Source organism: Condylura cristata, unplaced genomic scaffold (genome assembly GCF_000260355.1).
Source record: "Condylura cristata isolate star-nosed mole 26May11 unplaced genomic scaffold, ConCri1.0 scaffold00015, whole genome shotgun sequence".
In the NCBI taxonomy this organism is placed as follows: Eukaryota; Metazoa; Chordata; class Mammalia; order Eulipotyphla; family Talpidae; genus Condylura; species Condylura cristata.
In genome coordinates, this window is record NW_004567116.1 from 40,516,524 (window position 1) to 40,539,390 (window position 22,867).

At 42.2% G+C, this 22,867-nt stretch overlaps 1 protein-coding gene across 3 annotated transcripts; it reads left to right on the forward strand.

Moving 5' to 3' along the window:
• The first annotated feature begins 302 nt into the window (after positions 1-302).
• LOC101628388 (putative uncharacterized protein FLJ37770) lies at positions 303-17,618 on the forward strand. 3 transcript variants are annotated; one of them, XR_001145489.1, is made up of 2 exons: positions 303-6,720; positions 17,549-17,618. XR_001145489.1 is itself a non-coding variant. In XM_004683218.2 (2 exons), exons 1-2 carry the CDS (start codon positions 748-750, stop codon positions 8,101-8,103), a joined length of 636 nt encoding a protein of 211 aa, XP_004683275.2. In that variant the 5' UTR covers positions 303-747; the 3' UTR covers positions 8,104-8,242. The 3 variants fall into 3 exon arrangements, 1 of the variants encoding a protein (XP_004683275.2); XR_001145488.1 differs by lacking the exon at positions 17,549-17,618 and adding an exon at positions 8,097-8,242; XM_004683218.2 differs by lacking the exon at positions 17,549-17,618 and adding an exon at positions 8,097-8,242 and having other exon boundaries at positions 303-1,376.
• Positions 17,619-22,867: the final 5,249 nt, after the last annotated feature.

Genomic DNA, 22,867 nt, shown 5'->3' on the forward strand with positions numbered 1-22,867 from the left:
CCACAGTGCTGTGAGCGGCCGGGAGGATTTACCGCTGCCGCCGCCGCTGGTGCACCTCCCGCCCGCCCGGGACGCTGCCGCCTCCTTCCCACAATGCACCCTGGCGCCCGGGGGTGCCCTCTCTTCCCTCTGCCTTCTTCCCCCGCCCCTTCCTTTCCGCCGACTTCTCCAAAGGCGGGCACGCGCAAATTAGCGCGGCCTCCCGGGTGTGGCGAGCTGGAGGCGGGGCCTGGCGCGGGTGACCGCAGTGCGCCTGCGCGCGGCCTTCCCAGCGAGGCGGAGGAATTGCGCATGCGGGCGTGTCTCCCGGGACTAGAGCGGGCCAGCCCGGAGCTGTTCTGGTAGGTTTGGCGTGCGCGGCTTTCTGCACATCTAGGGCGAGGTTGCACGTTGCATCGACGTTGCCTCCTCTTGCTTGCTTCATTAGCCACCACTTAGGCCGCTATTGCAGAAGTCTCCATACACTCTTAAAGGCCGTAGATTCGGGACGACCTTGCTTGGTGACGGATTTGCACCCCGGGCATTTTGCTTACACGAGTTGGACGCACACCTGAGTCGCAGATTCCATTTCCCCCGACTTTGCAGCTACTCTTTGTCCCCATTAGCGGCTCAGAATCAATGCCCCTTGGTGAGGCTTCCAGAGGAGCAAAAACAGCGACATGATTCCACCAGCAGCTCTGTAGAGATTGGTCCTCTGTCTTCCCTTCACCATTGTGTCCTGTTAATGTTCCAGTGTTAAATAGCAAAATGAGCGACCGCTATCTAGAACAAAGGATCAGCATCAAATTTTGCGTGAAATTGAACAAGTCTGCAAGTGAGACCCATCATCTCTTAAAAGAAGCTTATGGGAGTGACGTCATGTCAAGGGCCAGAGTTTTTGACTGGTACAAAAGGTTTAAAGAAGGACGGGAAGATGTTCGAGATGATGCCCGAAGCGGTCGTCCTGTTACCCACCGAACAGATGAAAATATCCAAAAGGTCAAGGACTTGGTTTGTTCAAACAGGCAGTTAACAGTGAGGATGATGGCTGAAGAGTTAAATTTAGATAAAGAAACTGTTAGACTCATTTTGAAAGAAAACTTGAAGATGAGGAAAGTTTCAGCCAAAGTTTTGTCAGGTGTTTTGAGGGCTGATCCGAAAGGTGGAAAACTTCACTTTCAGTCTGGTCTTTCAAAGGAAACGAGGAAAATTAGTTCTTGTCTAAAGAAAAAGGTAACAAGTTCTGGAACTTGGAGTCGTGTCCATTGCCAGGCTGGAGGGGAAGCATCTCTGTCTGTATCCCACCCCAGAATCCACTGCTCTGCCAGCCAGCTTCTGCATACTCCATCTTCAGCAAGCCTGCCCACCAAGGCAGGTCAGGATTGGTTCATACCTTGGTGAGATAGGTGAACTCAAACTAGGAAGCTGACTCACTGCTAGGTACCTGTGTTTGCTGCTCATCTATTTCCAGTCCTCTCTACCACTCCTTCCTACATGTCACGGGCATCCTTCTTATTCTTTATGGGACTCCTGGGCGGTCTTCCTTCCCATTCTCCACAACTTTGAAGAACGTTTGGCTGTTAATGTCTGGTACTTGTTTGTTCTTGATTTCTGTTAATTCGTTTGGATCTCTTGACTACCCAGACTTTAGCTTGTGGCAGCCCTGCTCCTTTGTCTCAGCATTCTGCCTCAGGGATTTGTGGCTGTGTGAGGTGGGGACAGGACCTCTCTGTGCCGTGACCCCAATCTTCTGGGAGGACCCCAAAAGAAGACCTGCAATTCCAGTCTGCTTCACAGTCAGGGCTGAGGTGTGGCATGAAAGGCAGGGGCATGCTGACTGATAGAGTAAACAAAACTTAGGGCTGCTGCAACCCAGATGATTTAAGGACCCCCCCTCAGGCCCCAGGTGTTGGCCACCAATACTGATTTCTCACTGACCTATCTCTCACTGAGACCTGGGCTTTTTTTCATTCTAATCCTGTGCTTTGAGCCCCTAGTCATTTAGGTATCCCCTCTGCTGGAAGAGGAGGATCTGGTCCTAGAAATAGAAACCAGGGACTCAGACCCAGATTGTGACGTGTAGGGAGGAGGACCAGGTGACACTAGATTCTAAATTAAGGGAGTTGTGGCCTGTGTGCTGATTCCCGGATGGTGGCCTGTTTTTAGTAACTAACACCAGCATTGTCAGGTGTTATGTGAGCACCTGCAGTTTTTAGAACACTGCTGGGCATTGACAATGTATAAAGTTATGACAGAAGATCGCCAAGGGCTTTGGGACTTCGTGAATGAGGTGATTCTGAACTGAATCCAAAAGGAAGAATGAGACAAGGGACTAGGAAATTAGGGAAACTTCCCAGGCAGGTGGGACAGCAGCATTTTTGGCTAAAATAGCAAAGTCCAAAGAGGCGCATAATGGTGTTGCTGAAGGTGAATGACTTGGGATAAGTTTCTCTTCTCTGCTCCCAGTTATATGCCAGTAGTTTACCTTTTGCTTCCCCTGAGTCTGTGTATAGGTTTATAATAATGCTCTTACTTGAATATCTAATTTTCCAATCAAACCTCCAAAAAAGCAGTTTCTACAAGTTCACTGTCCTTTATCTCTTTCTCTCTTTCTGCCATGATTTACTGAACAGAACTTTCCCAAGTAGGTACCAAGTCATACGACTGACTAGAAACATCTCAGAATGCCTGGCCGGGGTGTCAGGAGGGGTGTGAGAGGTGGACAGAAACAGCTTTTCATAGGATTAGCTAATGTCTATGTTTTACTCAAGGGTTTTTGCCCATAACCGCTCCTGTCATTTAACTAGTAAGGAAGTAAACAATATTGGTGGATAGTAGAGTCAACAAAGATACTTTTAGTTCTGTTCCTTCACTTTATACCCACTTTGGTAAATCACATGTTCTTCACTAATACCTGTCAGTTTTGAGGCACAAATCAAAGTTACTATGCAAGAATACTCTTAAGCTAAGCAATAGCTAACAGACTTCTACCTACTTAGCAATTTCCAGGCATTCCATTTCAGGACCAATATGACTTCTTAAACAAGGTGAGGTGCAAGTTTTCCCATAAGTACTAACCACCAGGGACACTGTACTTCTGGAACAAGTCCCCCACTTCTGGCTATTGCAACGTTGCAGCAGAACCTCACAGTAATCCTTACTCGGGCTCATAATTCTGGGCCAGGCTATATAATTCTGGGCCAGGCCTACACCAGCATCCTACCTATAGACCTCTTTTCCAACACATTACAGAACAAAGGTCCTGAGAGTACTTAGTTCTGCATTTATTACTGTCCTATAAACAGACCTTGACTAACCCTGCCAAAGATGCCAAAGCCTGTGATGGAGTGTAGGGTACCAGACAGGGCTAACACAGAGCTACAGGAAGCAGGTGATAGGGAGTGAATCCAAGTAGCTAGAATGAAAAAGACTTGATTGACTACCTTAGATCTTAGATTTACTATCTTGCCACTCAGGTAAGTTGAACGACTACCTGAACTCATGGCCCATTTGTAAGGTTCTCAGAAAATATTCAGTGACATTATAATAAACCCTGGATTTGGGGCAAGCAAAATTACTATCCAGACTTCATCCAGAGCAAACCATTCACACATGGCTGCTTAGCACCAGAGCAAACGAAAGAGCTCTTACAGAACAGCACCGCTAAGGTCCCACCCCCCAAACCTGGTTTCTTACTGGGCCTGCATGTAGCAGCCCAAGCCTCTTGGGCTCCTGCCGGTGTAGCCCAAGGGATCCTGCCATGCATCCTGCAGCCGACTCTTGTCCTTGACCTTTCTCAGGCTCCTCTCAGTTTATTCTCCACCTGTTTGCTCTTACTCCTCTGGTGCTTTGTTTTCTGGCTCTGGGCCACACCTTCTTCCAATAGCTATTTTTAGACACTGGTGTTTTTCCACCCGGTGACACCTTTCTCCTCTGATTTTTGGACACCTCTCCCAGCTCTCCTCTTGAACTCAGGAAGTTGTCTTCTCTAGCCCTGCCTTCCTGTTATGAAACTGATTGGGGTGATGTGGGGGAAAGCTTTCTTGGTTTATTTTATAAAAGGGAATACAGGAAGGGAAAAAAAAAAATCCTGCTTTTGGCCACCATGGGTTCCATTTCCCAGAGGCAATCAGTGTTACCAGTTCTTAAGGAGAGGTTTGGTAATCTCTGGTACTCAGGACTCAGGAAAGTTTTTCAAAGATTCGGGTTTTCACCACTATCCAAAAGCAGAACATTCTTATTAATATGACTCGATCGGCTATTTTTTAAGTCTGACAATACTCAAAAAGCTTTTCCATATCAATTACCGTTAACAGTGTAATTAGGGGGAAACCTACCTAGAGCTGTTTTCTAAGCCATCTTTTCAGATCTGTTTTTCGGTGATTTGGAGTTCAAAGTTGCCATTGCATTAACTTGGCTAAAGCTGGGTGCTGATGACTTGACATCTTACAGGAGTGGGGTACTGTTGGGGAATCATCTGTCACAGCACCACATACCCTGCCCAGGCAGCCTGCTATATGCAGGTATCATTGTCACCAGTTCTCGGTAGGCTCCTTGGCACTGAGTCTCCCTGGGGTGCCCGGTGGCTCAATTAGTAAAAACTCCTGTTTGTTGTGTATGTAACCCTGTATCCTCTAACCTGTTCTTATTGGGTCAGACCTCCCAGATTTTTCCAGGCTTTTTATATGCTACCTGAGGCACACTTTGTCTTCTCCAGCCTCTGCCTTGTCAAGTCCTTGCAAACACTGTCTCCAATGCATTCCCCTTTTCCTGGTATTAATATCCAGAAACAAAAATTCTATGGTGGGAAACCAGTACTTCTAGGGACCCACTTGGGCGTAGTGAATGGGTCAGCAACTTTTTCTGTAACGGAAATGTCTTGAGCTATGTGGGCCATACATTCCGTTGTAACTACTCAATATTTTATTGCAGACCTAGCTCCTATGGAAACAGATGAGCTTGACTGTGCCCCTAATAAAACTTATTTATGGATTTTGGAATTTGAATTTCATATAATCGTCACATGTCACAAAATATTTTTATGTTTTTTCAACCATTTGAAAAATGTGAAAAGCTGTGCTTAAACTTCTTAGTTTTTACATCGTGGAAAAACAGATGGTGGGCTAGGTTTGGTCTTTGGGCATAGTTTGCCAGTCCCTGTTCTCTTGTACATAAAGGGTGGATATAAAATGACAGATCATTGATCTTTTTCCATCAATAACATTCTTAATGCCAAATAGATCTGGCAATGCCTGACAATTTACTATGTAGAAATTGTGAAATATTGAAGGGAACTTTATGGTGCCAGAGCTGAATGATTGACTATTTTACCTTGACATATTCTGGTTCATAAAATGAGTTTTATGCTGTTTTTTACAAATAATGATATTCCATAAGCCACTACCTAGTACATGCCCTTGTCATAGCTCAAGAACAACTTTGAAAATCCGCAAATGGTGCCAAGTTGCAACCAGCAATAACAGAATGAACTAAGGTGGTTCTAAAACTGCCTTGCTCTTAGGCAGCATTTGAAGAAGCCTGTTTTCACCTCTGGAAATGACTGCTATGGAGGTGACAGATTCACTGAATTATACTATATTTAGACTCTAAATATATGTTGTACTATATATATTTGCAGCTTTTAATTGTTTTTACTTGTTTTCCTCTAAAAAACCATACTGTGTCACCTTCAATTAAAATGATATTCCTAAAATGAAATAGACTCTCTGGACCGAACAGACCTTCAGTAGAGTGTTTAATCCAGCCAGTTACTTTTCCCTTGAACCCAGGAGTGACTGATTCCTACAGCTGCTGAAAAGCTTGCATCTTGAAAGATGTGTTGATTTAACAAATTTTTATTGAGTGACTATATGTGCCAGGCACTGTCCATATGCTAAGGCACAGCAATGGACAAAACAGACAGTGATCTTAGATTTGACAGTCCGAAATCTAGTTATGTTATCTTCATGCTCACAAAACTTCTGTTCCATGTGCTCACACTAACTCATTGTAAAGCGCTTACCTGGAGATAGGTGTGACCTTTCCCACAGGCCTCTTTACTTGCTCATGATCCCTCTCCAACTGCATTAATAATTTGAGGACTGTATGTTCCATTTACATTTTATTATGCTTTAGATAGATTTGTGTTGGTAGAAAAACACACTGGCAATGCTGGAAGTGTAAATTGGCAACAGCTTTCTGAAAAGCAATTTGGCAGTATCTATCAGGAGCTTTAAAAATGTTTATATCTTCTGATCCTCTAATTCCACTTCTGGGAATCTGTCCTAAAGAAATAGTCTAAAATGTGGGCAAATTTATGCTTTACAATCAAGCAGTCCAGCAGTAGAAAATTGGTCAAATAAATTATGACTACACAATAGACTACACAGCCATGATAATTAACGTTTGTGCAGGGTTAAAACCACATGGCAAAATGCTTGTGATGTTAAATAAAAAGGAGTGATATACAAAGTGGTGTATATAATTCAGAAATGTTTTTAAAATGATAGAAAGGATAAACTAACTGTGTAACGTGTTGTGGTATTTTTTTTTTAATTTTCCTGTTTCTTTAAAAAAAATTCCTCCAACATATTGATTGCCAAAATAAAACAACACCAACATGTGGCAAGACTGGTGGGACATGGAGACTGTGCAATAAGTGTTGGTGACAGGAATGCTACCAGGGACAGGGTCTGTGACCAGAGAAGTCCACGAGTGGCTACTCCTGTGGTATAATCCCAGGTAGGTGGGAGTGTGTGGAGTCAAGTGTATCCTGAGAAATGGGAAAGGAGATGAAATACTCCCTTGGGTACAGTTAGCCTTTGGATTTCATTCTTACATTCTCTCATACAAAAGGAATATTCTCAAGATGGATTGTATTACAGCTGGCTCTCTGAAGAATCCTTGAGCTTTCCATATAATTTCGTTAGGATAAGAAGGGCTTTTTATGTGCCAAGTCTGCCTCCTCACATACTGGGACTCTCAAGCAGCACGGATATACATGGGGATATTTGTACGTTGCTTGAGAATACCGCGTGCATAGCGTTAGTCATCTTAATGCTGTAACTTAACTCTAAGCATCGCAAATGTTATTTTCTTGGTGGCCAGAGTTGCGGTTCTTTTTATTTCTTTCTGAAGAGTAATCATGTTAGGGAATTTTGAAGTGTGAAATGATGTAGATAATGCAGGTCAGGAGATGAAATTGTGCTGGGGAAAATGTGTACTTTATTGTTGCTTTAGTAAAATGTTTATTAAAATATAAACATATTTACCAAATATATCTGCTTGGTAAAATTTCCAACTTCCAAATGAGCACGCAACAGAAATACATGTTCTGTAGGCATGTACACTGAAGATTTGTCAAGCTGGAAGAGCTCTTCTTAATCTGCATCTAAGGCTATGTCACTTGGTCTGTGGAAGAGACAACAAAAAGAAACTTAGTGGGGCCCTCCCTGGTGGCGCAGCGGGTTAAAACACAGCACAAAGAAGCTTAAGCCACTTCCGCATGAGTTTGATCCCCGCCTGCCCCGGAGGTGACCACATGGCGAGGCAGACCTCTCCTGACCCACCCGCTGCTCCCTTCAGCAGTGTACTTCGTAGATCTGCCTGTTCTGCTCCCCACTCTGTCTCTGGTGAATCCTCTCACCCTCGGCACCTCTGGCCTGTACCCCAGTTCTGTACGAATAAATAAATAAATCTTTAAAAAAAAGAAAGAAAGAAAGAAACTTAGTTCTCCTCCATGCAATTTTGTGGAGTTCATTTGTGCCCTCTGAGGGCCTTGGTTTTCTTACCTATAAAAGTTGAATAGTAATTCCTTCCTCATAGAGTTGTTTTCCTCATTCCATAAATATTTCTTGAGTGCGTATGGGTATGTGAAAGTGTCCCAGGGACTGAGGATGTAGCAGTGAACAAGACAAAAGAAAATGTTCTTTCACATGGGCATACCCCTAAGTGGGGGAGACAGACAAAAAATAGGAAAAATGAGTAAAAATACAGATGTTAGATAGTGACGGTCAGATGTGAGGATTACATTAAACAGAGTACATGAGCTGGCAGCACAGGGCCTGGCATATGGTACTAAATAGATGGTGATCCCTTTGCTTTCATATTCCTAACAGCTCCTGAATGACTCTACAAATCCGTAGTAATTGGCAAAAAGCCTGACCCATTGCATTCTGTGTCTGGCCAGTTAATGAGGCCTAAACTTATTTTTGCTCCAAGAATACAGAAGAATTCTGGCCCTCCCTGGTGGTGCAAGGGGTTAAAGCACAGCATTGCAAGTGATACGCAGCTGCTTCAGCGTGAGTTCGATCTCCGGCACGGAGGTGACCCACATGGTGCAGCTGACCTATCCTCACCGGCCTGCTGCTCCCCTCAACAGTGTACTTCCATCGGTCTGCCTGTTCTGCTCCCTGTGCCCTGTCCCTCTTGCCTGTACCCCAGTTTTATATACATAAATAAATGTTAAAAAAAAAAAGTACAAAATGTGCTGTTTAAGAATGCAGAAGAATTCTTACAGTTAGGTTTTGTGCTTCCTGCATGGCAGATAATTGAATGTAGTAACAGTGTAAACACTGACAGCCTTTCTTTGAAGCCAGTTGGCAGGATTCCTTGCCTAGGTCTAGATGGCAGGCATTAGGTCCACAAAGACAAATGCCTAGTGTCATTGCTATTAAGCAAAAGAGACTAGGAGACTATTGACTTTCTCTAATAGAAAAGGTGAGTGGCCTATATCCTATTCCAAACATTGGAGAACAGGGCAAAGTTTGCATTATTTAAGGAACGTCAGAACATTGACAGAAAGCCAAGAAAGAAAGTGTTTAAAGCTTGTGTTTTGTGAGGCTTTTTTGGTCCATCATAAAAATTAGAAAGTTCAGAAATATTTAAAGAAGCAGCCAAAAGTTGAGCCCTACGATTCAGGTGTTTCCCCACACCCATCTCTGCCTCAGTGTGCCCCTTCAAAAACATCAAATGAATAGTCATACTGAATTCCCTCAGACCTGGGTCTGGGCACAGAAGGTACAGCCCTTGCCCTTTGGCGGTACCCCCCACTCACTCCCCGTGGGCTAGGGAAGGAACCAGCAGTAGAAAGACCACCAAGACTAGGCTTCTACCAGCAACATTCTTTCCGGAAGGACAGCTCTAAAGAGCTTGGAAATCAAAAAGGTTGGAATCATCACCCTTAGGTGACTGAGAATGAGAAAGTCCTGTATGAAGATGCAGTATACAGATCAGGGGTCGGGGGTCTGCTGGCTGTACCACCCTGGCTCCTCTTATTTAAAAGGGCTCCACGCTCTGTCCACAAGGCTTTACTCTACAGTAGTGCCTCTCAGAAGAAACTGGACCTTGGGCTGTGGCCCAGTATCCTTGCTCTAAAAACCAAATAAGTGAAAATTCAAAATTACAACCCAGATTTGATGGAAAAAAAAAATGGTCCAGGAGGTTGAGTGAATTTTCTTGAATCACACGTCTTAATGGCAGAAGCAGGATAATAATGAAAGACCTTGAATTTCACTCAGTCCCATGAGTTTTTTTCCCATTACTCCTTTGGTAATAATTTCCTAAAGTATACTTCCTTAACATACTGTTAAAGTAGCAGGCACCCTTACATTTGATAAGTATGATTTACCAAGAGTTGATTTGCATGCAATTTTTAGAGAACATATTTATGGCATAGGAAGTGGTACAAAGGTTTTTCCAAGTTTCCCTGGGGTATCCAGGCCTCTGGTCCTTCCAGATGTGTTTTTCATAAGTATAAGCTGGCATTTTGTCATTTCTTTTTTCCAGATGTTCTTCCCAAGAAGTGTGTTTTGTGTTTTTAATATTTCTCATCTTAAAAATCTGGGCACATAAATCCTAATAAAGTTCTCAACTATCTCCTCTATGTTGTCTCAAATTTCTGGGTGTGTTTGTATTTGGGACACCATGTCTGAAGGCCTGAATGCTATCACATCATTAAGGCTTATATTCCTAAGCCCTAGACTTGTGTTTCTAGATGTTCTGAAAATCCTTTACACTTCACTTGTAAATGCTGCTATACTGTGTCATGACATTTCCATAGCAACATACTTAAAACAGGAAAACAGAGGCAGCCCAAGAAAAGGAAAAGTAGGATTCAAATGCAAAATAAAATAATTTAAAATAGAATACTTAAGTTGGGGAATATAAATTCTAGATCATGTCCCTGAACACTGTCCATTGGGGACTAGCAGTACCAGCCAGTCACCAGCTGGCCCAGTGATGGAGTCACACTAACTTTGACCCTTAAGTGCAGCCAGGTGTATATCATTCTAATATTTCTAAGTGTCAGCTACTGTCCCTGCATAATATGGCCCCCACCTGCTACCCCATGTCCTGAAGTCCATCCTCTGCACTACTACAGATGCACTCTATGCAGGTGTGCTCTATGGTTTGGAGTTTGTTGAAAACCAGAGGCTCTCTGGCCCCGACTTTTGGTGCTTACTCAAGTTATCTCTGCTGCCAAGACTCCCTCCCTGCTACCAGTAACCTGGCAGACTCCCACCCAGCACTCAAGCCTCAGACTTTCCATTGCTGATAACTGCCTCTCTACCCCACCAGATGATACAGCTACCCCCCAGGTGCAATGCAGATTCTCATGTCAAGGTCACTAGAATACTCAACTTAATTGCTTGCGGAATGTTTTTCCTCTTCTACCAGCCTATGAACTCCTCGAAAGCCAAGACCACATCTGAATATCCTCTGTATTAACTACAGCCAGAATAAAGCTTACCTGGAACTGTTCAACAAATGTTTGATAGCTGAATGAAAGAATAGACTTAGGGCAATTGCTTTTTTTATGATAGTAAAATTCATATAACAATTCACCACTTCAACCATTTTTTTAAAAATTTATTTATTCATACAGAACTGGGGTACAGGCCAGAGATGCAGAGGGTGAGAGGATTCACCAGAGACAGAGTGGGGTACAGAACAGGCAGGTCTACAAAGTACACTGCTGAGGGGAGCAGTGTGGGTCAGGAGAGGTCTGCCTCGCCATGTGGATCTCCTCCGGGGCAGGCAGGGATCAAACTCATGCGGAAGTGGCTTAAGCTTCTTAGTGCTGTGCTCTAACCTGCTGCGCCACCAGCGAGGGCCCTCACTTTAACCATTTTTAAGTGGTGAATTTAAACAGTGTTGTACAACCATCACTGCTTATCAAGTTCCAGAACATTTTCATCGCTTCTAAAGGAAATACTTGTGTTCATGAAACAGTGACTATCCATTCCACTCCTGCTGGCAGCCCCTAACCATCACTCACCTACATCCTGTCTTTGGATTTAGCTATTCTGTAATTCATATAAACGGAATTATGCACTATGTGGCCTTCTGTGCCTAGTTCCTTTTACTTTGCATAATTTCAAGATTCATCACAGCAGGGCATTTTCAGTATTTCATTCCTTGTAGGGCTAAATAATAATTCCGTTGTACAGATATTCCATGTTTATCCATTTTGGATATTTGGGTTGTTTCTACCTGTTGACTCTTAAGTATAGTCCCACCACAGACATATTTGTACAACTTTTGTGTTGAGCACCAGTTTTTAGTTCTCTTAAGAGTATACTCAAGAGTGGTGTTGGGTCACATGGTAATTCTATTTAACAAATTGAGGAACCACCAAACTTCTGTGGAAGCTGAACCACTTTGCATTCCTGCCAGCAATGATGAAATGAGAGTTCTAAGTTCTCCATGTTCTCACCAACACTTTTTACCTCACCAACAATTTTTTAACCTCCCCCCACCTTTTAAAAACTACATCTATGCAAATGAGTATGAAGTATTTCATTTTGACTTATGTTTCCTTAATGTCCAATGATTTTGAACATCCTTTCATATTTTTTGGTCATGGATAAATCTTAAAAGAAAGATCTATTCAAATCCATTGCCAATGGATTTGGTTTGTACATCTGTTGTTGAGTTGTAAGAGTTACATATTCTATAGACTACCCTTATCAGACATATTATTTGCAAATATTTTCTACCATTTCAAGGATTAATATTTCGCTTTTTTCCCCTAAGATTTATTTTTTTTATTTATGCATTCAGAACTGGGGTACAGGCCAGAGGTGCAGGGGCAGTGAGAGGATTCACCAGAGACAGGGTGGGGAGCAGAATAGGCAGCTGCATTGAAATACACTGCTGAGGGGAGATTTTTCTCTGCTATCTTCTGGTTTATATTGCTTCTGATAAAAGACTTCTGTAATTGATCTCTTTGTTCCCCTGTATGCTGTTTTCTCTTGCTTCTCTGAAGACATTTTCTTTATTGCTAACTGTAGCAATAAGCAAGTAAGCTAAGTAAGCAATACCCTTGTGTAGTTCTCTTCATATTTCCTGTTTGAGGTTCATTGAGTTTCTTAGATTTGTGGCCCTAAAGTTTTCATCAAATTTAGAAAATTGGGAGCCCTCCCTGGTGGTGCAGTGGGTTAAAGCACAGCACTAAGAAGCTAAAGCCACTTCAACATGAGTTTGATCCCCGCCCTGGAGGTGATCCACATGGAGCAGCAGACCTCTCCTGACCCGCCCACTGCTCCCCTCAGCAGTGTGCTTCATCAGTCAGCCTGTTCTGCTTCCCACTCTGTCTCTGGTGAATCCTCTCACTGCCCCTGCACCCTGGGCTTTCCTAGTGGCACAAGGGGTTAAAGTACAGCACTATGAAGCTATCCAGATCCCCAGACAGGGAGGTGACCCACATGGTGCTACAGACCTCTCCTGACCCGTCAGCTGCTCCCCTCAGCAATGTGTTTCAGTCTGTCTGCCTGTTCTGTTCCCTACTCTGTTTCTGATGAATCCTCTTACCACCCACACCTCTTGCTTGTACCCCAGTTCTTATATGCATAAATAAATAAATCTTTAAAAGAATGTATAAAGTTTATGACGATTATTTCTTCAAATTATTTTCCTGCCCCTTCTACTTTCAGGGACTGCTGTTACATGTGTATTAGGCTGCTTGAAATTGCCCCACAGATAATTGAGGCTCTGTTCATTTTTTTCTGTCTTTTTTCCCTCTGTGTATTTTTTATGAATAGTATAGTTTTATGAATGTGTAGTTTTTATGAATATATGTGTGTATTCGATTTTACTAATCCCTTTTTCTGAGATGTCTAATCTATGTTTATCCCATTTTTCATCACAAATATTTTTCTCTAAAACCTTTATCTTTTAAATAGATTTTTAATTTTAGAATAATTTTAATTAGTATTGAACATTCCCAAATGTCCCTTACCCACTTTGAGTTTCCCCTGCTGTTAGTATATTTCTGTGTTATGCTTATCAAAACTAAGATACCAGCATTGGTACATTATTATTAACCAAACCCTACACGTTATTAATAGTTTCTCATTAGTGTCTTCTTTCTATTCCAGGAATGAACAAAAGAGATCAAGTTTTACTTAGTTGTTATGTCTTCTTAGTCTGTTTTAACTCTTGGCAGTTCCTCAGTCTTTTCTTGTTTTTCATGACCTTGAAAGTTTTGACGAGTATTGGGCATGTATTGTGTAGAATATTCCTTAATTTGGGTGTATCTGATGTTTTTCTCCTGTGTAGACTGGAGTTAGTGAGTTTGCAAAAGAATAACATAAAGAAAAATGTCCTTATTTCATCAAGTTAGAGAGTACATAATATCCACTTAACATCAGTGGTGATAGTAACTTTCTTCATTTTTTTTTTAAAGATTTATTTATTTGTACATACAGAACTGGGGTACAGGCCAGAGATGCGAAGGGTGAGAGGATTCACCAGAGACAGAGTGGGGAGCAGAACAGGTAGATCGATGAAGTACACTGCTGAGGGGAGCAGCGGGCGGGTCAGGAGAGGTCTGCCGCGCCATGTGGTCACCTCCAGGGCAGGCGGGAATCGAACTCATGCGGAAGTGGCTTTAGCTTCTCAGTGCAGCGCTTTGACCCGCTGCGCCACAGGAAGGGCCAATTTCTTCTTTTTTTGAAGCAATATACAAGCATTTATTTGGGAGCTTTCATTAGGACTCAATGATGTTATCTTTAATCACTTTGGCTAAGGTTGTTTTGCTAAGTTTTCTTGCTGTGAAGCTTCTCATTTTCCTTTTCCAAACTCATTCTTTGGACATAAGTCACTAAGTTCAGAGGCGTGATTGAGTTTAGCCTCCTAGATACAGGGAGTATATTCATACTATTTGGAATTCTTCTATATGGAAGGGTTACCTTTTGTTCCAATTGATTTATTTAATAATTTAGACATATGCGTAATTATTTATATTTTAGATTATAATGCAATATAATATTATTTTATTGTTGAAGTTGTCTCAGCTTCTGCCATTAGATGCTTTGCAAAGTTGATTTTTGTATCTCTTTGATCCCATTCTTTTTTTTTTAACACTTCCTTGCTTTCTGATACTGCAACATCTTCCAAGATCATCTTATTTTCCCTGTTTCAGATCTGCAATCAACCATTTCTACATATGATTTCGTTTTATTGGAGAATAATAGTATTAAGAAACCAAGTTATGGGGCCCTCCCTCCTGGCACAATGGGTTAAGGCACAGTGGCTCTATGAAGTATCCGCAGCCACTGCTGCACTATTCTATCCCTGGCCAGGGAGCTGACCCATATGGCACAACAGACCTCTCCTATCTTGCCTGCTGCTCCCCTCAGCAGTGTATTTCAGTCTGTCTGCCTACTCTGCTCCCTACTCTGTCTCTGGTGAATCCTTTCACTCCCCACACCTCTGACCTGTACCCAAGTTCTTGTATGCATAAACAAATAAATCTTAAAAGAAAAAAAGAAAGAAAGAAACCAAGTTATAGGCATTGAATGTATTGGTTGCTACTGGGGTTTGGATTGTTTTTCTATCTGCTTAGTAAGATTAGTCTTGTTTCAGCTGTTTGATCACAAAAGACATTTATATCAGCTATCTTGGCCAGTTTCAATTGGGTAATTTTTCTCCTCTTTATGGTCCTTCTGATGTATCCTCTGACTTTTTTGAAACATCTTTTCAGTATTACTTTTAATCTTTGTTAGATGGAGCAGAACATTAGCACAAGGCTAATTTTGCCCCAGTATTTATGAAAATTCCACCTGTCACCTTGTGAAAAATGCCTTGTAATTCTGAATGTTGGGAATGTGAACTGGATCTTTATGATCTCTGAGAATTGTTCCTTCTAACCTTTTTGTGTGGTTCCTTCTCTGACCTGAAACAGTTTAGTTGCTGAAGCCTCAAGGGGGATACTTACCAGGGATAGCCAGAACTCTCTTTCTATGCGTACTTTCTTTGGTATTCTTCCCTGTGAACTCTGGTCACCTTGACCTTCTCAAACTCCTCGTTCCAACTTCTCGACACAGGGAAACTATTGGGCTCCCCTGTGTTGATACCCTTTGTACCATGGCTTAGAAACCCTCTCCAGGAGTTAGGTAGATGCAATCTTAAGATTTACCTCACTTGTTTTCTGTTTCTGTTTCTCACTGTCTTTAGGTACCTGATATCCAATGTATTAAGAACCACTGTTTCCTATATTTTGTTCAGATTTTTAGCTGCATCAAGTGGGAAGATAAATCAAGGCCATATTACCAAATTTTTGCCATAGGTAACAATATAAGTATAGGAAACTAGTAGAGAGCTGGAGGTTATTATAGCACACAGGCATGCCTCGTTTAAAATTAAAAGAGGTAATATACAGGGTTAAGAGTATGGACTCTGTAACCTGACTGCCCGGGTTCAAATTCTGGTTCTTTTTCTTAGTAGTTGCATATTCTGGGCCATTATGTAACCTTTCTGGGTCTCAATTTCCTCATCTTAAAGTAAGGACCACAATGGTCCTATATCATTGGGATGAGATGAGGGTTAAATGGATTCATACACATAAAGCTTTTAGAATAATATTTGGTTCTGACCAAGCATTTAATAAATACTCTTATTATATATGCTTGTTAAAAGTGGACAGCAGATTTTGCTTGAGTTTTACAGTGACCTTAGCAAAGTGTAAATATCAGTTACATGATTTCATGTCCATAAACTACATATGAACTGGAAGTACAGATTGCAGAATATTTCCCCTCAAGATTCCTCATAAAGAAGATACTATGTATGCCTGGAATAATATATGCTCCAGAGGGAATTTCTCAGAATTTTGTCTTTACATCTCTCAAAGAAACCAATATCTTCAGGCCAGAACTCAGTTTAGTAAAAGTGATCCACTGTGGCTGAAATATTATAGTACCTTTGGTCTGACCTAGATAAAATTTAGAGCATTTAAATGAAACTATTGAAACATATGTCATTTGGGCAATCCTCCACAAATACAGGGAGGCCAATTAGGAGACAACTACAATGGTTCTAGCAAGAAGCATCTACAGCCTGTGCCAAAGAACTAGTTACGGGATGAAGGGGTGTTGGCGTAGAACCAACCTGTCGTACAGTGAGAGCTCATGAGGGCTTGGCACTGACTCATATACAGTAACAGGGAAGAGGGATGCTCAAGGCCTAGGAATGTAAGTCTGGATTGAGAAAGAAAATAACTTGATGGTAATGTTATTCAAACCTTCTATTTAAAAATAAATATTTGGTCAGTTACTCTATCAGCCACTCAGGAAGATGTTCAAATTCTCTGCCATATGGATTTTTCCATTTCACCTTGTAATTATGTCATAGACTTGAAGCCAATGCTTCCAGTTGGTATAGAGAGGTTCTGGGTCATTTTATCATATGGATGAACTGTCCTTTTTGTCATTACAGTAATATTCTATCTGTAAACATGCATTTTGCCTTAAAGTCTATTATTGTGGACCTTCCTTGGTGGTGCAGCAGGTTAAAGCACAGTACCATGAAGCTATTCGCAGCCACTGCCCCACGAATTTGATTCCCAGCCAGGGATGTGACCCACATGGCACAGCAGACCTCTCCTGACCCGCCCACTGCTCCCCTCAGCAGTGTATTTCAGTGCTCTGCTCCCCACGCTGTCTCTGGTAAATCCTCTTACTCCCACCCCCACCTGCACCTCTTTCCAGTTCTATATGTATAAACAAATCTTTTTTAAAAAAATTAAAAAAAAAGGGAAGATGCACAGTAGAACACAATTCTAAGTGGTCCCCAGGAAAAGGAGAGTCTCAAGGTTCCCTCTTTCACCCCAGGGCGGGTGGAGCTGAGTGGGGAGGAGAAGCTGGAAGGGAGACTGGGGAAGGAAGGGAGCAGGATGGAGGCCAGAAGACCTGGAGGAGGCAAATGGAGCAAAGAGACATGTGAAGAAGCGGCTCTTGTTTCTTGGCCCTGGACTGGTTGAAACAGATGTTGGTGAGAGACCCTTGAGGAGGTTGACTATGGCAGTGTTGATCTTAATCTTGATTTTGATTTTCCTTCCAGACTTGTCTGGCTGTTTCTGCTCCTTTCCTATGAATCCCCACCAGTGGTCCTGCTTTGGGCCAAGCTTGTTAGTATTTACCCGCAAGGGGCTGGGTAACTTTCAGTGCTTGATTTGCAAACTATATTATTCCACATTTTCCCCCTTTCCTGTTTTGCACGCTAGTTGTATTAAAGTTCCTTTCCACTGAATGTTTTCTGTACCACGGTATGTTTTGTCTTGATGCAGCAGGTGACAGAAGCTATTAAGAGTGGGCAGAGGGCCCTCCCTGGTGGCGCAGCGGGTTAAAGCACTGCACTAAGAAGCTGAAACCACTTCCGCATGAGTTCAATTCCCGCCTGCCCAGGAGTTGACCACATGGCGTGGCAGACCTCTCCTGACCCGCCCGCTGCTCCCCTCAGCAGTGTACTTCCTCAATCTACCTGTTCTGCTCCCCACTCTGTCTCTGGTGAATCCTCTCACCCTCCGCATCTCTGGCCTATAACCCAGTTCTGTATGAATAAATAAATAAATCTTAAAAAAAAAAAAAGAGTGGGCAGATTTGAGGGTTTGGGGATGCCCTTTCCCTGTCAGGTAACAGTTATGCCATATAAATACAGGAGATGAATAAACTTGAGACAAAGATAATGTAAAAATTGTAGTAATGTAAGAAGCGATGCATTGTACCTTGATTTTAAAAAATAATTCATTTAATTGTAAGTGTATATAATTTAATTTTTAGTAATAACTATGTAACAACTAGTTCTCAGAATTCCTGAAATTTTAACAACTAGCTCTCTGAGCTGATACAAACTGGCTCTAACACCTCACATCCCCTCCTTGCATCTCATTTCTTTCTGGATTGGATTTTCTTCTTACTAAGGTATACCCATTAGCATTCTTTCATCCATTGTTTGTGTTGCTTGCCTGAAAATTTGACTCACTTATGATTTTAGCTATACAGAATTCTGGTTTGAGGTTTACATTCTTTTAAAACTTTGCAAATATCCTCCTCCTCTCTTTTGGTTTCCATCATTGCTGATGAGAAGGCAATGTATAGCTAATGTCGCTTTTGGTAATCTGTCCCTTTTCATGGAGGGCTTTTCTATTTTTCTCTTTGCCTTGTGGGTTTGCAGGTTCAACAGGGTATGAATAGTTATGAAATTCTTTATTGCCTTGTGTATGCTTCTTCAATTTCAGAGAATTATCAGCCTTTGGTTGATTTTATGTGTCCACTTGATTGGACCATGGGGGTTGCCTAGATATTTAGCCAAACTTTATCCTGTGTGTGTCTGGGAGAGTGTTTTTGGATGAGATTAACATTTACATCAGTAGAATCATGTAGCAGATTGCTAACCTCGTGTGGGTGGCCCTCATCCAATCAGGCCTGAATAAAAGAAAAGACAGAACCCCTTCTCCCTGACTGAACTGGGACATCTGTCTTTTCCTGCCTTCACACTCAAACTGAAACATCAGCAGCTCTTGGGACTGGAACTTACACCGTCAGCTTTCTCGGTTCTCAGGCCATCAGACTTGGACTGGAGCTATATTGTTGGGTCTCACGGGTCTCCAGCTTGCCAACTACAACTCTTGGGACGTGTCAGCTACCATAATTGCATGAACCAAATCCTAATTAATCACTTTACATAAAAGTACATGAAAACATATTTATAAAGAAAAAGATTTAAAATATGTTTATCCTCATATAAATATATATTATATAAGGTATATATTTATATGTAACATATATATGCATGTGTTTAGCAACCAGCTTTACTGTAGAAGAGAATAGGGGAGCCCTGATTCGTAACATTTGTTGATTTCTGGGGCATAATCAAGTTGCCTGTGTGACATCACTAATAGTGGAGGTGGGGAGAGGTGTCCATTAAGGCACCATTCTGTAGTAGTTCTACATAAAGATATAGGAGTGGGCCCTGCCTGGTGGTGCAATAGGTTAAAGCACAGCACTATGAAGCTATCTGCAGCCACTGCAGCACGAGTTTGATCCCCAGCCAGGGAAGTGACCAAGTGACGTGGCAGACGTCTCCTGTCTTACCCCTTAGCAATGTATTTCAGTGGATCTGTTTGTTCTGCTCCCCACTCTGTCTCTGGTGAATCCTCTCACACCACACACACACCTCTGGCCTGTACCCCAATTCTTGTATGCATAAATCAATAAATTTTAAAAAAGAAAATAAATAAAAATATAGGAGTATGCATAACCTCAAGAGAATAAATGATAACAAAATTGTAATACAAGTTAAGAAATTAACTGATGCATTATGGAGGAAAAATATGTATCTGTATGTAATATGTGTGTTTATATGCTATAAATATAGAAATTATACACACATACACTGGTTCTGTTACCCTGGAGAATTATGACTAATACAACTATAATATTTTTAACAACGATTTCCCACTGTTCCCTCTATTCAATCTTTCTGGAACTCCTATTACACATGTTCTTGACTTTTTTTTTTATCCTTTTTACCCCTTAAAGTTTGTTCAGGTTTTTTTAATCTTCCTGTCATTTTACTCCATTTTGTGTGATTTCCTTCAATGTCTAATTCCTTCTTCAGCTAGGTCTGATATATAGTTTAATTCATTCTTTATGTTCTTAATTTTAGTGAGTACATTTTCATTTCTGGAAGTCCTACAGGGCTCTTTTTTCAAATCTCCAGCTCTTTTCCCATCACACTATTCTGTTCTTTTTTTTTTTTTTTATGACTCCAGTTCCTTCTCTAAACTCTAATCACCCTAATCCATAATCTCTTTCAGATGGTTCTATTTTTATTCTTTGTAGCTTATTGGGTTTGCCGATTTTCCACTTTGGTCATTTCTTTCTTCTCTTGGTTTGTCACTTTTTGTAACTGAAGCTGAGTAAACCTGAAAGAAATAGTATGACTCTTGCCTGCACACTTGTAACTACAGGATATGACTTGAAAGCAGACAAATGGGGAGAAACAACAACAGAATTTATTTGCATGGAATAAGACAAGAGGAAATTTATAGGCTGAATGTGATCTGTTCTACTGAAACCATACCAACCTGGGCAATGTCATGGCAAAGTCCTCACCCGTGCACTTGCAAGGACACTACTGAAAAGTAGCATATAATAGTGTCAGGGTTTATATGAGAGGGGTGGAAGAGATAAGGAAAAGGAAAGTTTCTAAGGCCACAAGTGGCCATTTGGCCTCCCCAGATAGTGTCCACAGTGTCCAGTAGTCTGAACCAAAGCTGCTCGTACACAATGGCATTGTCCCTTTGATGAGAGCCTGGAGCTGGTGGCACACTAGTCAATAGACCAGGACCCACTTCACAGTGGGAGCTGGAGTTGATCACAGGTGGCACTGCTGAGGCCACACTGCACAGCCAATAGTGCTTATCCAGAAGCCAGATGAGAGAATGCCAGAGGCGACAGCAATGGAAGGTGGTGCCAGCCCTGTGGGAGGCAGGAGCAGCCATCAGGCAGTGGTGCTAGACGATCAGAATCAGTGGACAGCCCATAGTGATACCAGACAGCTCCGAGAGGTGGCCAGGCACAGACCAGAAGTACCAGTCGGCAGCAGTCACGGGCAATGTCAAGGATCAAAGAGCAGTGTGTGGCTCTAGGTAGCAGTGCCAGTCATGCCAAAATCATAAGCAGCATTCCCACAATTGGAAGTAACAGTGAAGATCTGAAAGCAGAATCCAAAAGTCTTACCAGGAGACAGTGTCCTGACAAGTCCATCTCAAGCTGCCGGCTACCAAGCCTTTTATGGTTTTCTGGTCTGCTGATTTCAAACTTGGTCGGTATTAGAAAACCAACCTGGGCTGAGGTTATGCATCTAGGACTGGGGGCACAATGGAGCCTGCAAGCTCCTCTGTGCCACGGACCAGGAGCCAAGGAGCAACTCTTACACTACCCCAGAGAGTGCCCATGTTGCAGACTCCCGGCCAAAAGATGGCGGCTGCCCAGGGAGCACAGCCCTGGAGAGAAGGGGGAGCCCATAGGAGATGGCAGCCAGCCTGGCGAGGAGACACTGGAGCAGACAGTTGCTAGCAGGAAGAGTCTGATGAGGCCTGTGGGCAAACACCAGAAGCCTGGCTGAGAGCAAACCTGGAGCTGGAGCTCACTTAGCCATCCACCATGACAAGAAGAGCACAGACCATGTGTGTCCCAGCTTGTAAATTCTCATGGCTGCTCCATTTCCTCCTCACCACCCTCCTGCCACTGGCCAGAACACCAGGCATGGAGTTGCTGTTCTATTTGTCTTGGTGTCCTTGTGGGAAGGCGACTGGGGACTCATCCACACTGGGTCACTCCTCCAACAAAACCACATTCTTCAGAGGTTGTTTTTTTTTTCTAGCAGATTCTACAAGCCCCGGGTTGTTAAGCATCCCTATAGAGCTATTTTGGATTTGCTTCAGCCTAAACCTAAGAATTTTAATAGGTCTTCCTTCAGCCCTAACCAAAGAATTTTAATGGTCTGGACCAATTTTTATGTTAATTTATCTCAGTAGGTGCCTACACATACAGGTAGAGTAGATTTAACCCCCCATATGCATTTGGCAAAGATTGGGTTTCTATTTCTCAAGAGTGCCATTTTTACCCACCCAAGTCCTCGTCATCCATTTCCTTGTGACTTCTCTAACTCTGGGGTATAGTTTCTCCAGTTTCCTTTTCATGGAAGAGGGCAGAGTTTCCAACATCAGAGCTTTAACAGGGGGCTTGGTTCCAGGGTTTTCAACCGGCTAAGCCTGAACTGATGCCCTAGCAAATACCCTTTTAGTATACAGTGGGGACCCGGCCTTAGCGCACAGGATCTAGTGCTAACTCTACAGTTGCGGTGTGCTGCTAAGTTGCATCACCTCTACAGACTTGAATTTTTTAATTCTTTTCCATTTCTAACATCTGGGGATTTCTCTTTTTATTTTTGAAATTTGGCAATGAAAATAAACTCTTATAGTTCATCTCGCATCTCCATGTGTCTACTGTAGAGGGTGGATGAGACATCCATTTATATTAGTCTAATTTGGCGTGTTTCTGGAAGTTGTCTAAATCGCCAAAGCTATAACATGACTTATTTATTTATTTTGAGGTAACCGTTTCACTGTACGACAAGACTTAGGGGAATAGATATGTCGCCATTCTGCAACTACCACTGAAGCACCCCGTAGTTTTTTTCCACAGACCACTGGGTCCCTGCCCCACCTCTCCAGTAGCCTCAATTCTGCAGTCATATTTCTAAGCTTTGTTTTATTTAGCGTTGTTACTTCCATTATTTTCTCTATGTTTCACATGAATTCCACATCTAATTTATTTCACTTAATATAATCTCCTCCAATTCCATCCATGTCGTTGCAGATGAAAAGGTTCGCTTTTGTTTTTTTTTATAGCTAAGTAGTATCCCATTACCTATATGTACAACACATCTTCTTAATCCACTCTGCTATCACTGGGCACTTAGGTTGTTTCCCTACCTTTACTATTGTACATGGTGCAACAATGAACAGAGGATGACATATATCCCCCTGTTTTTACATTCTTGAGGTAGGTACTGAAAGTCATAACTTTTTTTTTTT